The sequence below is a fragment of the Archocentrus centrarchus genome, chromosome 2, assembly GCF_007364275.1.
Source record: "Archocentrus centrarchus isolate MPI-CPG fArcCen1 chromosome 2, fArcCen1, whole genome shotgun sequence".
NCBI classification, from domain to species: Eukaryota; Metazoa; Chordata; class Actinopteri; order Cichliformes; family Cichlidae; genus Archocentrus; species Archocentrus centrarchus.
This window is the reverse complement of record NC_044347.1, coordinates 2558752-2575687: the sequence shown is the minus strand read 5'-3', so window position 1 is coordinate 2575687 and position 16936 is coordinate 2558752. Positions and strand designations below refer to the sequence as shown.

At 44.9% G+C, this 16936-nt stretch overlaps 1 protein-coding gene across 1 annotated transcript; it reads left to right on the top strand.

Annotated features, from left to right (window-relative positions):
• Positions 1-625: 625 nt before the first annotated feature.
• On the top strand, positions 626-16302 carry LOC115798203 (adhesion G-protein coupled receptor G7-like). The gene is made up of 15 exons (XM_030754962.1): positions 626-659; positions 2736-3662; positions 6793-6897; positions 6996-7102; positions 7252-7392; positions 7981-8069; positions 8939-9087; positions 9866-9979; positions 10180-10370; positions 10916-11068; positions 11186-11298; positions 12611-12930; positions 14424-14505; positions 15348-15642; positions 16117-16302. The coding sequence occupies exons 1-15, from the start codon at positions 626-628 to the stop codon at positions 16300-16302; spliced, it is 3006 nt and encodes a 1001-aa protein (XP_030610822.1).
• Positions 16303-16936: the final 634 nt, after the last annotated feature.

The following is a 16936-nucleotide window of genomic DNA, read 5'->3' as shown; positions in this document are numbered from 1 at the left end:
TGTGGCAGATGAAGTTGGACCCAAAGATGCCGAACAGGCAAAACTGAACTGAGAGGTGATTTATTTGGTAAATGACAGGAAATAATACACAGGGCTGGACTGGGGTCAGAACTAAAAACTACAGGGCGACACAGCAGGGACAACATCAGTGATGATACGACAATGATAACAGCTGGGAACACAGGTGAACACACTAAAGACACAACACACAGTGACAGAAGACCGCCAAAATAAAACAGGAAACAAGGACATGAACTTGACACATAAGGAGGCGAGTACACAAAGGGAACTTAAAGATGACTAACACAAAACACCGGGCATGAGGCCAGAACCAGGACGCTGAGTTATAAACAAACGGACAAGAGAACCAACAAGAAATATTACCTCAAATAAACCCCAATAAAACCAAGAAACCCTGAACTTTGGCTCCGGCAGCAGTTAATAAAGACCTTTGAGCTGCTTTGATGTTCTTTATTATTTGATTGGCGGCTCTTCATGAAACACATTTATTGATGACTGTTTTCACACAGACTCACACAGACTCACACAGCTGTGGCATCTTTAAAGCTTCTAACAAACTGGACTGTTGAGACCCAGGAAACCTGAGCTGCAGCTGCTCTTCACCATGGACGCCGGCATTTGGCTCGTTTTCACTCTGGGTGAGAAAAACCGATCATCTCTGACCGTCTCTGATCATCTCTGATCGTCTCTGATCGTCTCTGATTGTCTCTGATCATCTCTGATCACCTCTGATCACCTCTGATTGTCTCTGATCACCTCTGATCACCTCTGATCACCTCTGATCATCTCTGATCATCTCTGATCGTCTCTGATCGTCTCTGATTGTCTCTGATCATCTCTGATCACCTCTGATCGTCTCTGATCAGCTCTGATCATCTCTGATCATCTCTGATCATCTCTGATCACCTCTGATCACCTCTGATCGTCTCTGATCATCTCTGATCATCTCTGATCACCTCTGATCACCTCTGATCGTCTCTGATCATCTCTGATCACCTCTGATCACCTCTGATCACCTCTGATTGTCTCTGATCATCTCTGATCATCTCTGATCACCTCTGATCACCTCTGATCATCTCTGATCATCTCTGATCACCTCTGATTGTCTCTGATCATCTCTGATCATCTCTGATCGCCTCTGATCACCTCTGATTGTCTCTGATCATCTCTGATCGTCTCTGATCGTCTCTGATCGTCTCTGATTGTCTCTGATCATCTCTGATCATCTTTGATTGTTTCAGAGCCGTCAGTGTGATGAGCTGAGATGTAATCACAGAGTGTATCACAGTAGCTTCCTGATTTTACCTGCACACACGGTTATATGAACAATGAAGTTATGCATGCAGTACATTAATAAGGTGTAAAAGGTTATATCTTGCCTTTGTTTGCTGCTACTTTTCTCAAACTTAAGGTAAAACTTTACTGAGGCCATAAGAGGATGATAGTGTTGATCATTTCATTGTTTTGGTTCAGTTTTCTTTATTATCTAACGATGCATTTATGAGAAAAACATGTTTGTAGGCTCTCAGTCATTCAGGTGACTGGATTTCTTAAAGTTTCCTGAAGACGTTTCACCTGAAATTCTTCTTCAGGTCTATGAAAATATATTTATCTTTATTTATATGATGGTATTGATTAATTATTGATGAATACAAAATGAATGCCATCTAGAGCCTCAGAAAGCTCAGGGTGAGTGTTTATGTAATGAGGAATGCTTCTGCATGAAGAACAGTAATGTTTTAATACCTTCTGGTCCATATGAACAGGAAATCCTGTCCACATATAAATCAGTGTTCCCGTCACAGGCAGGTTACTGCTGTGTATTTCCCTCTATAACAGTCAGTCTGTGTGCAAACTGTTTTCTCACTGCACGGCTCTGAGTTTCTGTGACGTTCAGTCCTCTCCAGTTGCCACATTGCTGCTTGTATCTTCCTCTCTGGAGATTTCCAGGTAGAGCAGAGATGATGTTGCCCTCTGACAGGATCCAGATGTTGGCTGTGCAGCTGCACTTACTGTTAAAGAGGGGGTCATTGTGTAGACTACAGCTGCAGGTGTGGTTCTGTGCAGCCTCTGTTTGAACCTGTGTGGCTTATTTGAAGCAGATGTGTTACCAGCGTGCAGACGTTTGACTGCCGGGCCCGACCAGAACAACCATCAGTGGTTACAAACAGCAGGTGCAGTCAGAGCCACACCTTTCCTAAAATTAGTCCCAGCAGTAACCATGAAGTCGCAGTGCAGCTGCATCACCCCGAGGCTGCAGTCATAATCAGGGTCAGCTGAGGTCAGCGAGGAGGCTTCATTTAATCTGCAGGGAGGAGACTGGACAGACGCAGCTGGGGGTCGAGGACTCTGTGATTATGGAAAAGGAAATTATACTGAAGGCCAATATTAAATAATCTGAATCATTTTTCCACTGTGACTCTTCAGGGGTGTATACAAGTACGCTCATTATTGGGAACATTAGCCACACTAATATTAGCATCAGGTGTTTTCTTCATAATTTTGTTTCAGGGTGAAAAACGTAATAACCAGATTAACTGTGACATCAGGGTTCAGATGTTCATATATTTACATATAACCATAACCTGTCAGCATTTAGTACACTCAGACTCAGCTTTGTGCTCACGCTAACACGCTAACATAACTGTAAACACTTTGTGCTATGTTAGCATCGCTAATGCTAATCTGATAGCTGCCTGCTGTGTTTCCTGCAGCTGTTCCTTTAGCCTCCTCCACAGCTGGAGCAACAACACACGTCCCTGATACTACAACTACTGCACTGCTCGCCACAGCTGATACTACAACTACTGCACTGCTCCCCACAGCTGATCCTACAACTACTGCACTGCTCGCCACAGCTGATACTACAACTACTGCACTGCTCCCCACAGCTGATCCTACAACTACTGCACTGGTCCCTACAGCTGATACTACAACTACTGCACTGCTCCCCACAGCTGATACTACAACTACTGCACTGCTCCCCACAGCTGATCCTTCTACTACTGCACACAGCATTACTACTACAACCACAGAGGGTACTACTGCTGATGAAGTTACTAATGTAACTGAAGAGGGTAGTACTCTAATTACTATTACTACCAGCCCCCCCCCTCATTCAACTATTACTGATCCTACTGATAGTACCACCCACCCCATGACTGAACAAACCAGTACTACTTACTATACTCCAACTACTTCAGTTGCTACTACTACAACTACAACTACTCCTTACACAAGCACTGCTTTACCTTCTACTGATACTACTATAATTGATACTACTTTCTATCCAACAACTGGTGAAGATATTACTACTTATGATACTCCTCCTACTACTACTACAATTGGTACTACTACAACTACTCCTTACACAAGTACTACTTTACCTTCTACTAATACTACTGTAACTAATACTACTTTCTACCCAACTACTGCTGAAATTACTTATCCTACTGCCACTCCCACTCTGACTAGTACTGCTCCTTCTACTACACCTACTATTACTACTACTACTACTACTCCATCTCCAACTACGATTACTCCTGGTACTACCACTGCCCTGAAATGTGAGAACGGTGGGGAAAATGTGAACGGCGTCTGCATCTGTCCTGATGAATGGACCGGACAGACCTGCTCAGTAGGTAAGAGCAAAAACCAGCACCTCAGTTTTATTTATATTACTGTAAATTGATTTCAGAGGTGATCAATTAATCACTGTATCCTCAAATGCTACCATCTGTTCAGTGTGTTGAGGTTTAAACTCTAATAACCTTCCTGCAGTCTGGGACATTCGGCTTCATGTTTTGGTTAGATTAGCACGAAGCTAACACTTTGGTGTTTGGGGACAGATTAAACAGGGGTGTCAGCACTGAGTCATAGACTTCTTTTGTTACATGGTGCTTTGATTTGTAAATACGTTAGTTTAATGATTATAATCATTTCATTCTGATGACATCACAGTTTTTTGGGGGAAAAATTGCCCTCAGTGTATTTTAAAGAATAGACATGAAGTACAGACAATAACAACGTCCATCCTCATCCATGTATCCAGGGAGCATATCCCAGCGACCAGAGGGTGAGAGGTAGGGTTCACGCTGTACAGGCTGCCAGCACGTCACAGAGCCAACACAGACAACCATTCACACCAATGGGCAACTTAGAATCACCAGCTAACATAACCCCACTAACCCCACTAATTGCATGTCTTTGGACTGTGGGAGGAAACCCACACAGACATGGGGAGAACATGCAAACTCCACCCAGAAAGGCCCGGGCCAAGGTGGAGTCAGACCCACCCTCCTAGCTGTGAGGCAACAGTGCTAACCACTGTTCCACCGTGCCACCCTTACAATAACATTTATAGCTTATTGATATGTGCAGTTGGATGAATTGGTTACTATATTTACAGTGTATACATGAACCTGAGAGTAAATATGATGGCTGTTCAGTAGAGACAGTATGTGAGGGATGCAAGTGTTCATCAGAGTGACGGCCTGTGGAGTAAAACTGGTGTACAGAGCTCTGTATCTCCTACCAGAGGGGGCAGGCTGTGTCCATGGACTGTTGGGTCTGCAGTGATGTTGCCTGCTCGCTTCCTCATCCTGGATTTGTGAAAGTCCTGAACTGAGGGCAGGTCGGCACCAAGGATTTTTCTGCAGTCTGACTGCTGTAGTCTGTTCTTGTCCTGTTTGGTGACTGATCCAAAACACACAGTGATGGATGAGCAGAGAACAGACTCTCATTACTGCAGGGTAGAACTGGGCCACAGCTTCTGAGGCAGATTGAACTTCCTGAGCAGGAAGTGCATCCTCTGCTGGGAATTTCTAAAAATTTAGTTTCAGCTACTGGGAGACTGTGGATCTCCAAACCCAAAGGTTTCCACAGCAGACACAGTGCTGTGAACTAAGGTGAGGAGGGGACAGCGCTGAGGGCGCCTCCTGAAGTCCACAGTTTTGAGCAAATTCAGTCTCAGGTTGTTCAGGCCAGTAAATTAAGGAAAATTAAGGAAATCACGGACCCCCTGCTAGACCCCCTGCAATTTGCCTATCAGGCCAACCGGTCGGTGGACGATGCAGTGAACATGGGTCTCCACTTCATCCTCCAACACCTTGATCACCCAGGAACTTATGCAAGAATTCTGTTCTTGGACTTTAGCTCAGCCTTCAACACAATTATTCCAGGACAATTACACAGCAAACTGACTGACCTCAGCGTACCTCCACCTGCCAGTGGATAACTGACTTTCTTACTGGCAGAAAACAGCAGGTGAGGCTGGGAAAATGTACTTCAGGGACCCGAACCATCAGTAGTGTCTCAGCGAGAAGAGCAGTGTACTCTCCCCACTGCTCTTCTCGCTGTACACAAATGACTGTACCTCCATGGACTCCTCTGTTAAAATCCTGAAGTTTGCAGATGACACAACAGTCATCGGTCTCATCAGTGACAGTGATGAGTCTGCTTACAGACGGGCGGTTGATCAGGTTGAACTCTGGAGCAGTCAGAACAATCTGGAGTTGAACACAGCAAAAACAGTGGAGATGACCGTGGACTTCAGGAGGAGCCCCCCAACCCTGCCAGCACTCACCATTCTAGACAGGACTGTGATGGCTGTGGAGTCCTACAAGTTCCTGGGCACAACAATCTCCAAGGATCTGAAGTGGGACAGCAACATCAACTCCATCATCAAGAGGGCACAACAGAGGATGTACTTTCTGTACCAGCTGAGGAAGTTCAACCTACCCAAAGAGCTGATGGTGCAGTTCTACACAGCCATCATAGAGTCCATCATCACCACATCCATCACAGTGTGGGGCAGCGCCATCACAAAACAAGACACCAAGAGACTGCAGCGCATTATCAAGTCTGCAGAGAGGACCATCGGTGTAAAGCTGCCCACACTGCTGGACCTGCATGCCTCCAGAATCAGGGAGCGTGCAGAGAAGATCATCACTGACCCGTTTCACCCTGGACATCACCTGTTTCAGTGCCTTCCATCAGGCCGACGTTTCAGCCACATGAAGACCCGAACGACCAGGCTACAGAGAAGCTTATTCCAACTTCCATTATTCTCATGAACAATTGAACACTACTGAACTGTTAATACCTGGGACACTTGGATATCAAAAATTACCTATTTAATTTATGTAAGGGCATACACAGGATTTTCACCTTTACTTCAATTTCTTATTTATATATTTTATATTTTCTATAGTTTTTATACTGCACAAAACTGCACCTTTTTTAAAATTACAATGCAAATCGCACATGCTAAATGTCTACAATGTTTTCTGTATTTATGGGTATGAATGTGTGTGTAAGGAGAGAGTGAGCTGTGTGAATAAGATTGTTTTTATTGTATTTTTCATGCACTGTGAGCATCTGTGTAACCAAAAACAAATTCCTTGTATGTGTGAGCGATACTTGGTCAATAAAACCTGATTCTGCTAACCAACACTGTGAGCAGTCATGACATATACATTTTTGTGTGTGTGTGTGTGTGTGTGTGTGTGTGTGTGTGTGTGTGTGTGTGTGTGTGTGTGTGTGTGTGTGTGTGTAATATGCTCAGATGTGACAGGTCAACAACTAAAAAACTTGTTCATGTAGTTTATGTGCAAATGTCCAAACTCTGCATACAGGGGTTAATTCAGTCCACTGAGCCCGTCTGTAACTGTGAAACATCCACTAACTGTTTTCTCTCAGCATGCACTGACTAAAATTTATCATCATGTATGTGCATTTATATATGTTTATACATAATTTATTTCTTCTCAGAAAACTTTTGCAGAGCTCAGCAGCTGGGTGGATTCATCTTCCCTCAAACGCCGATTGGCTGGTTTGCTTATTCTGAGCAACTCTGTGAAGCAGGAACAGCTGGTGGTAGGTCACATCTGTCACATCTGTCTCCCCCCAGTCCAGTGTCTCTCAGTGAGCCACAGTGTGCTGACGTTTCTCTTTCTGTCATCATTTCCACTCAGCTGGTAAACCAAAGGCTTCAACCAGATGTTTGTCCAATAGTGGATCACCAGCTTTCAACCGTCCACAGATCTTCTACTGTGACCTGACGCTCAGCGACATACAAAATGTGAGAGCTACTTTTTTAATTTCAGTTTGATAGCTGAGCATTTTTCTTTTAGGTGATCCTGTAGAACGGCAGATCTGAGATCCCATCAAGACCTGAGGAAGATCAAAAAGTAAAGGATGACATAAAAAAATCCCGTCTTCTCCCCTCAGCTGACCAGTGCAGCTGATTTAGAGACTGCAGCAGCCAGCACTCAGATTCTGACGTCCAAACCAGAAGAGCTGACAGCTGCAAACATCACAGCAGCAGCTCAGATCACCAACACGCTGCTGCTGTCTCCAAATGCTACAGAGGTACAAACTGTCAGCATCATTCAGCTTCTTTAGAGTGCACAGCAGCCTCCAAGCTTCCTGCTGTAAAATGACCGCAGTATTAGGCCTGAATCATGCTTCTGTGTCAGACCTACATATGTGACCTGAAATGACCTTTGAACCCTGCGTGATAGCTACAGTCTTTGTGGCTTCAGAGGGGATTTCAGGTTCCATATGAAGGTCTGACACAGAAGTATGATTCAGCCTTAGAGAGAAAACCACAGCAATCAGATCATCACCTGTGACTAAACACCAGGAGATGAGAAGGAAGAACCTCCATCAGAACCAGGATCAGGGTGGGGCAGACATCTGCCTCGATGGGTGGGGGGATGATGGGGAATAAGAAGAGAAGACACATTTTTGTAGGAGTGGTGAACAAAAAGCCAGCAGTGTGAGAGCAAAGTGTAATAATAAGGTAATAATAAGGTGCTGTGAGGTCTGTAAGCAGAGATGGAGTCTGATTATTGATGAGGAAGGATTTCAAAATGAGTTTCAGTGTTTTTGAGTCTAACAGTTAAACTGCTGCAGCATCAGCAGCTGCTGACCGTCCTGTTCATGTTTGTGCTGCAGAGCGTCAGGGTGTCGGCAGTAGCGACGGTCAGCCAGCTGCTGAACGCCACCGTGCCAGACGACGCAGCGGAGAACAACGCAACTCAGGGGTAAAAGACACACAAACAAACCTGAACTCCAAACAACAGCGAGATGATCCAACAGATCATTGTGTTCTCTCTGGTACCCAGCTCCTCAGGCTCCTCTGCTTTCTAATGTGCAGGTCTATTATGTTGGAGCCATACAGCAGCACGGGGGAGTCCCAACAACAGCTGATGCCATATGAACCAAATACAAAGCATTAACTCCCACTGACGTGCTGACAAGCTGATATTAAACAGCACGTTTAGTTTGATTTAGTGTATTTAAAGCAGCAGCTGAACTTTATCCAAACTGGACCAAGTCAGAGCTGTTTGAACATTTTGGCTCAGAGCCCTGTGAGCTGAACTTTGAACCTCTGGAGTCTTAGAGAATTAGATTTGAGCAGTAATGTTGATAAACTTTATTTCGTTTTTATTTGGACATTCAGAAGAAATCAGTTTCGATGTTAATGTGAAAGCTGTTTAAAGCCTGGTTATTTACACGGAGCAGGTCTGCATGAGGTCGATCACCTACAGGAGCTTGAACAGCACAAAAAAATCATAATTTTACACATTTAAAGCATAACTGTTCAGAGGTGATGTTTTAGATCAGATAGACCAGCATACGAGAAAGCATGAAGAAGAATTTAACAGCAATTTAAAATTTCCAGCACTTTTCTTCCAACTGTCCAACTGTGCGCGCACACACACACACACACACACACACACACACACACACACACACACACACACACACACACACACACACACACACACACACACAGTGAGGTTCAGTGTGTTGCCCAAAGGCACTCTGATGTGCAGACTGGAGGATTCTGGGATCTGTGACTGACAGCTTGCTCTGTGTCGCTCTGGTTGTTTTTGTTTGTCGTGTCCAGGCTGACGCTGCCCCTGGACCAGCTCTCTGTGAACCTCAGCCTCAGCGTCAATGCATCTGAGTCTCAGGTGGTGCAGCCGAACCTGGTGGTGCAGTCGGCACAGGTCCCTGCTGCAGACACTCAGGGAGTCCAGTTCACTTCTCTCAGAGGTCACTGAGGAGCTGCCACTCAAACATCTACTGCACTGACTCACCTCACACTCTGCTAACTGAGCAGCACTTATTCTGCAGTGGAACAGGAGCTAATGAACCAGCTGTGAGATCAACTCACTCCACAGAAACAAGCTGCAACTTCAGTAAAATACTGGAACCAGTTTATAGAGAAGGAAAGACAGCAGGAGGAACACGATGGCTTCTTCTTATATTTTACTAACCTGCTTTATCTGCTTTATCTGAGCTCTCAGCACTCAGACTGTGAAAGCTCAAGGTTAGCATGCTGGCTGTTATCAGACCTCGAGTATAAAACATGTTTGTTTGTGACTTTATGGTTTTATGGTGTTGATAGGCTACTTTAGCTCTGCTCTCTGTTCATTCTTCATGGTCTCTCTGAGGAACGAGTTTCATGTTCACAGAGATCCAAACTAAAAATGGTTTCATGACTGCAAAGCTTGTTATAGTAGTTATAATAGCTCACTCAGCATCAGTGTTATGACACGTCCATCACTGTCTGCACTCAGATACTCTGTTTCAGTTCCTGATATCGTTGCCTCTCACTTTCATTAAAAAGCTGGTTTTCATTAAACTACCTTCAGCTGAATGATGCAGGATTATTTATGCTAAATACTTTAAATTCAGCTTCTTCCAGAGCACCAACCTGTTAGAATGAGATACTAAACCTGAGTCCAGTGAATGGAGCTCATGTTAGCAGGTCTGAAGATGCAGTTTGTGTATTTCTGATCACTAACAGCTCGTTGTTTCGCTGCTGCAGGGACGTCTGGCAGTTTTGTGGCTGACAGGATTCAGCTGAACACAAACACAACACAGCTCGAGGTGGAAAACGGGTTCATAGCTGATGCCCTCATTTATGTGCAGTTTCCACCAGGTGGGTTTCTCCATACACTGGGATTATTGGGATTACTGGGATTACAGCAGAACCTGTTAAGATGCTGAAGGTGTGAGCGAGGAACATTTAAAGAGCAGTTACAGTTTGTTATTGGTGGAAATGTATCTGCAGTTCAGTCTTTGTCACAGCTCCAGCATCAGCTCCTACTCACAGCGGTGGGTTTCCCTCTCTCCTGGCAGGTGAAGGTGTCAGAGGTCGTCAGACAAACTCAGACGTCTCTCTGGGGTTCGTCCTCTATCAGAACGACCGTTTCTTCCCTTCAAAACTCTACAGGAAGCAGAGCGCCACCATCAGGGTCCTGTCAGCCAGCGTCAGAGGGGGGGAGCGCACCGTGGTGCCGCAACACGTGGAGATGCTGTTCAGGCCAAGGGTACGAAATCCAGCCTCTCCCTGACACTCAGATTTAAAGCCGTCAGTTCCTGTGTGAGGAGCTGCCTCTGTGCCAGAGTGGGTGGATTCCTGCAGGTGGAGTCAGGATTCAGGGGCAACAACGTTCCCAGAAAAATGAACTGATCCTGAACATGTTTCATGTGTGAGAGCTGCTGTTGATGCTGGGGCAAATTAACAGGCCACCCACAACAACTACACAACTCCTCACATCATATTTGTCTGTTTGTTTTTACAGAGGGATGCTGATTGGTTCATATTAGTTCAGTGTTGCCTTTGGAAGGTCAAAGTTAATAGTGTTAAGTTTTAAATGGATTTAATCTGTAGGAATCCCAGGAGAAGTTCACTTCCCATGCTGCACATCTGGATCAGTATGTTGCAGATGTGCGACTGCTTGTTCAGTCCATGTGTCAGTAACACATTCTTGGTGATTGTAAAGTCAGGATAGGAGACCCGTGGTTTTTCCTCCATGCTGTTTTTCCTGGGATAATCCTGTGAGTAACCTCAGTGTCTGTGCTCGTGTCTCAGCTGATGGACGGGACGTCTCTGCACGACTTCTCCTGCGTTTTCTGGAGCTACGCTCTGAAGGAGTGGAGCACCGCCGGCTGCTCTAAGGGGAACGGCTCAGATGGACTCATGAGGTGTTTCTGTAACCACACCACCAACTTCGCTGCTCTCTGGGTGAGGATCACGGCTCTGCAGACAGACGGGGCTGCAGCTCGGTGAACCCTGGGCTTGTGTTAGTGCCAAATGCAACCACAGATGTTTTATGGAAGTTTGCTCCTGTCTGTGTCTCAGTCATACAGAGAGAACTACGAGTACGCCGAAGCTCTGGATGTGATCTCCATCGTGGGACTTTCTCTTTCTATCCTGGGTCTGACTGTGACGATCATCTATCACCTTAAAGAAATGTAAGTCCAGGTTACTGTAACCGTTACAGCTGGGCTTCAGTCATTCACCAAAAAGCTGCAGTTTTTTAACCTGCAGATATTATATCCTCAGTCAGAAACAGTCTGCATGGTTTTAATTTAAAACAAGCTGCTGGACTATTACACTTCCATCAGGAGACCTTTAAATGGAAACATGTTAATACATCAATTCTACCCGTTTGTCCTCCTGGACCTTGGTTAACAATAGAGACACTGAAATAACTGGTTACAGCATCTTTCAGCCTGACAGGTAAACTAAGAGGAGCATTAGTCTGTGTGTGTCTTGTTGCTGCTGTTTCACTTCCTAAAAACGTTGAACATGTTGTTGCTGTTGACATCTTCACAGGAGGTGGAGACCAGTTCACTGTTACTGGGATTCTGCTCCACTATATTCAGGTCATCAGCCTAATGACATCATAGGTTATTAGGGCGATTCTTATGGCTCATCATATATCAGTTCATCTGTAGTCCCAACAAACACACTGCCCTAAATCAGCAATGATACTTTTTATATAAACAATAATCATTTTAAATATCCCTCTAGTTTTTTTTTCACAGTGAACTGTGAGCAGTGCCCAGCTGCATGTGTCCAAACTGACAACTGTCAGATTATCACTTACACCATGTAAAGTTCCTAAAATCTGGAAGTCCTGTTACACAGAGGTGATGGAACCAAGAGACATTATTATTATTGATCCAATCAAAACAGCTGAGCTCAGCTGAGACGCTCGAGCCCTCGAGACTCTTCCTGGAGTCATTTACAGCAGCAGCAGCTTTATGTGTACTCAGTGAAATAACTGAAGGATTTTACAATAATTCACACTGTGTTGCACTTTTCATGAACTGGTCCTGAACTTTTAATTTAGTAGATCTCAGTGTTTGGCTCCATCAGTTTAAATAATCATTTTATTAAATGATTTCTTGATGACAGATCTGAAGAGTTCAGTCCAAGATAAGAGCTTTAATTTCACTGAGTATTCTGATTCAGGAGCTGTTTAATTGCATCTATTGGCTTTATGTTCTTAAGTAAATAATCTGCAAATAAAATATTTTAACAATTATTTTTGATTTAAATAATAACAAAATAAATATTTAAATAAAATAAAACTGTGGGTTTTGAGAAGTTATAGTTTTTTAAGAAGTCATTTTGAAAATGAAACAAACATAATGATCAGCATCATTAATTCATATTTTTTCTCCTTTAGCACTTCCTTCTATAAGTTGTAATTTTATTATGAGAAATGAATGAAATATGAAAAACTTTGATATCTAACTTTTCATTTTCCATCTGTAGGTTTGATAAAAAAGACACCATCAAAGCTCAGCTCTTCATCTGCCTCAGCCTGCTGGCCTTCATCATCACCTTTGTTACTGGAGTCCAGAACAGACAGCCTGAGGTGCAGACTGACGATCGGACCAACGACCTCCTGGACTCTGATAAACACGTAGAACCGGACCGCGGCTCGTGCACGGCCGTGGCCGCGCTGCTGCACGTCCTCCTGATGGCCACCTTCATGTGGAACGGCCTGTATGCCACTCACTGGTTCCTGGTCTCAGCCATGCACCGCAGCCTGCCAGCACACTGGACTCTGCTGAGCATGGCTCTGGGATGGGGTATGACACACACACACACACACACACACACACACACACACACACACACACACACACACACACACACACACACACACACACTATAAAAAAATAAAAAACAAATGTTATCTATCTGTTAATGTATAAGCGGTCACAAAGATTCCAGTCGGCTGTTTAGAAGAGAAATCACTATTTATTTTATTTTAGAACAGATTGTCATTTAGAGTAAAATAAATAACAAATGTGCAACAATAACACAAACGAAGTGCAGAGCGAGAACCCACTCAGCCACAGGAGGCTGTGGAATATCTGCTGGAGCCACATCAGCTTCAGTCACTTCTGTTCCCTCCAGTTTTTACTGGAATTTTCACCTTTTTTCCTTGAGCATACACCAAAGTCAGTTTGTGGGGGTCTCTGGTTTCTTCACTCAGCTCTCTGGTTGGCTCAGAGATGCAGCTCTCTGGTTGGCTCAGTGATGCAGCTCTCTGGTTGGCTCAGGGATGCAGCTCTCTGGTTGGCTCAGTGATGCAGCTCTCTGGTTGGCTCAGGGATGCAGCTCTCTGGTTGGCTCAGGGATGCAGCTCTCTGGTTGGCTCAGGGATGCAGCTCTCTGGTTGGCTCAGAGATGCAGCTCTCTGGTTGGCTCAGTGATGCAGCTCTCTGGTTGGCTCAGGGATGCAGCTCTCTGGTTGGCTCAGGGATGCAGCTCTCTGGTTGGCTCAGGGATGCAGCTCTCTGGTTGGCTCAGTGATGCAGCTCTCTGGTTGGCTCAGGGATGCAGCTCTCTGGTTGGCTCAGGGATGCAGCTCTCTGGTTGGCTCAGGGATGCAGCTCTCTGGCTGGCTCAGGGATGCAGCTCTCTGGTTGGCTCAGGGATGCAGCTCTCTGGTTGGCTCAGTGATGCAGCTCTCTGGTTGGCTCAGTGATGCAGCTCTCTGGTTGGCTCAGGGATGCAGCTCTCTGGTTGGCTCAGGGATGCAGCTCTCTGGTTGGCTAAGGGATGCAGCTCTCTGGTTGGCTCAGGGATGCAGCTCTCTGGCTGTTTTCCCACAGTCTGTGTGCAGGTGGGCTCAGTAACTGCAGGGACACTGGGCCTCATGACGCGCATCCACCTGGAGAATGACAGCAGTGTCAGCCTTTGTTGAACTTGTGTGTCTCGTGACCAAATCATAACTTAATTCTTCCAACTTTCATCTGAAGTTCTCCTGTCAGAGCCTAGGGGGCGCTCTGTAATCCTTCTCTTTGTTTTATTGTCCATTCAGCAATAAATCAGTGAAGCAGACTCGTTCAGCTTCACGTTATTGGCCCACTTTGTGTGTCAACAACAAACCTGTGCTTCTCCAAAGTCCTTCTTTCTGGGTTCTCCACAATAAAAGTCCAAATGAAGTAACGTGTGTCAGTCAACAAAGTAGAAATGCAGCACTTAGAAAATAAAATGAACAGTAAAGTTTTTTGTGTGTTTTTTTCAACCAGATAAAGTATTTTGGGAAAACTAACTTCCTGTTTCCTGTTAGGGGTCCCAGCCTGTCTCATGGCCATCACACTGGGGGTGACCTATAAGGTGGACGATCCTCTGGGATACAGACAGGAGGAATTGTGGGTAATCACTCCTGTGGTTATTTCTGTTTGGTAAATTCTCAGTTCTCGTTCTGTTTGATGAATTTTCTGCCTTAACTCTCATCCAGCAGCATCTGTGCAGACCCAGAGCTGATTTTTTTGTCGCTCAGTTTTTTCATAAAGACGCTCCTGCTCATCGTTTTCTATCTCTGCTCTGATCAGCTCTTTACAGAAATACAAATGTTTGGGTTACTTTAGTCAAAATCACCCAATCTTCCCATGCAGTTTGAACTAATGGAGCTATTTGTTCACTTAATGGGTCCTAAATGAATCACTCAGTATCAGGAGGTTAGTGACACTGTCAGGAGAGAGACTCCATCACTGCCTTCAGCCTCCCAGACTGAAAGTTTCCTGAATGTTGGAGATCTCGGCAGATCTGCCTGAGACGGACAGACGGCACTGATGGAGAGGAGAGCTGATGTGAGCCCAGCGCTGATCTGAAAAAACAGACCGAAGCAGCATCCTGTCAGCGTACTTGGAGTACTGCACAAAGTAAACTGAGTACAGTAACTGCTTGCAGTCGTTGTTTGTAGTTATCTCTCGTTCCTGTACAAACACAGTGAGAACTTGGTTTGCAGTGCCAGCAAACGTTCCTGGTGGGTTCTGGTCAGGGCTGCCCTTTGACCCTTTGACCCTTTGACAGTATTTATGGGCAGAATTCATTCAAGGGTTTGGTGGTTTCTCTGCTTCTATTCAGATAAAGTTTTTTCTGTCTTCAGAAACTCTCTGACCTTCATGCAGTGAATTAATTCAGAAGACAATCAAAGTTATTGATTAATTTTATTCATAATTATTCTGTTCCACGTGTTCTCTCACTGCAGCTGCTGGCTTGCAGCTCTGGATAAGAACAAACGCTTCAGCTTTGACAAACCCATGTTCTGGGGGTTCCTCCTTCCAGTTGGACTGGTCCTGATCTACATCATGGCTCTGCTTCTGGTTTCATGTTTCCTAAGGAAGAAGGACTCCAGTTCTTCTTTTGGGAAGATATTTTGGGAAAACCTGCTTCTGGCTTTGTTACTGGGTGTGTCCTGGGTGTTTGGGTATCTGGTCCTCGTCTCTTCGGGAACAGCACACCTGGCCTTCAGCATTTTGTTCTGCGTCTTCACAACCACACAGGTGAGCCTGTTCCTCCTCATTTTAGAGCTGTAAGTTTCTCAGACGTTGGTTTTCAGCCTCAGTGAATCTGATCACAGATATGAACTCAATCTAAGCTAAGCAGAGCAGCAGTAACACACAGCAGCGAGTGCAGAGATGGACATTAATAAGAGATGTCTTTAAATATGAAACACTGGTAATAATTAACATAGTAAACTTACAGAAAAAAAAACAGACTGAATGATTTTTGAAAGAATTTTCTTTCCTAACATTACCGTCTTTGGAACAATAAGTTGCGGGTTCAAATCCTGGCCACGGCATGCATCCAGTAAGGGTCCCCATGCTGGAGGTGAGCAGTACCCTCCATGGAGGGGCTGCCAGGGGCTGAGATCAAAGCAGCTATCAGAAACGTGATATAGAAAAGCTCAGCTGTCCGTACCAATGAGGAGGAAGAGTGAGGAGAATAACTTTGATTTTTTTGTCGTGTGTTTTCAGGGTCTTCAGATTTTTATGGTCACAGCCACACCAGCCCTCAGATCTGCCATGTCCCGATCACTGCAGTACCTTTCTTCAGTCAGCATCTCACTGAACAACATGAAGTACCGCTTGTGGGAGGACTGGAATGAGAGCCACTCTGACAAATTCATAGACCTGAGCGAAGAGGTCAAAACAAGCTGTTAAATGCTGAACTCTTTAGAGCTTCATGAACTGAATGACTGCTTCATAAATCCACCTCTCAGTCTGAGCTCACAGACACAAACACGACCTGCAGAAATCCTCCCAAACACACAACTGCAGGAGGAGCAGCTCTGTTCTCATGAGCACTGATGGACCCGTGTAGCCCCTTAACTGGCAAGGGCCCGGGGACGGGCCGTTTGTAGTCCCTTTTATATGGCAGGCTAGACCCTCCCATTTTTATTGACACGTCATTCGGCCAATCATGTAACTGGCTGCACCAAATCACCTGACAAAGCTACGTGACGCCCTCTGAGTATTATTGGCTCTGGGAAACCCATTTCTTAACATTATTGGCCGAATGAGGTGTCAGTCAAAATGGGCGGGTCTAGCCTGCCATATAAATGCACTTCATTCGGCCCACGGACCAGACGCAGCTGATTAATAGGCTATGAAATGGGTTGTTCAGAGCCAATAATAACCAGAAGGCGTTATGTAGTTTTTGTCAGGTGATTTTTTTGCTGCCAGGAGTATTTCTGTCTGACTGAAAACCTTTAAGGAACTGTCTGCGTTCAGCCATCAGGGTCATGTAGTCTCAGCCGTGTTTAAAAACTGATCATCAATCTGTTTGATGGAATAA

Excerpts from the sequence above, each read along its gene's own strand:
- LOC115798203 (XM_030754962.1), top strand. The coding sequence starts at position 626 with ATGGACGCCGGCATTTGGCTCGTTTTCACTCTGG. Across the intron at positions 3,663-6,792 it reads CGGACAGACCTGCTCAGTAG|AAAACTTTTGCAGAGCTCAG; the intron begins GTAAGAGCAAAA and ends ATTTCTTCTCAG. Across the intron at positions 12,931-14,423 it reads GAGCATGGCTCTGGGATGGG|GGGTCCCAGCCTGTCTCATG; the intron begins GTATGACACACA and ends GTTTCCTGTTAG.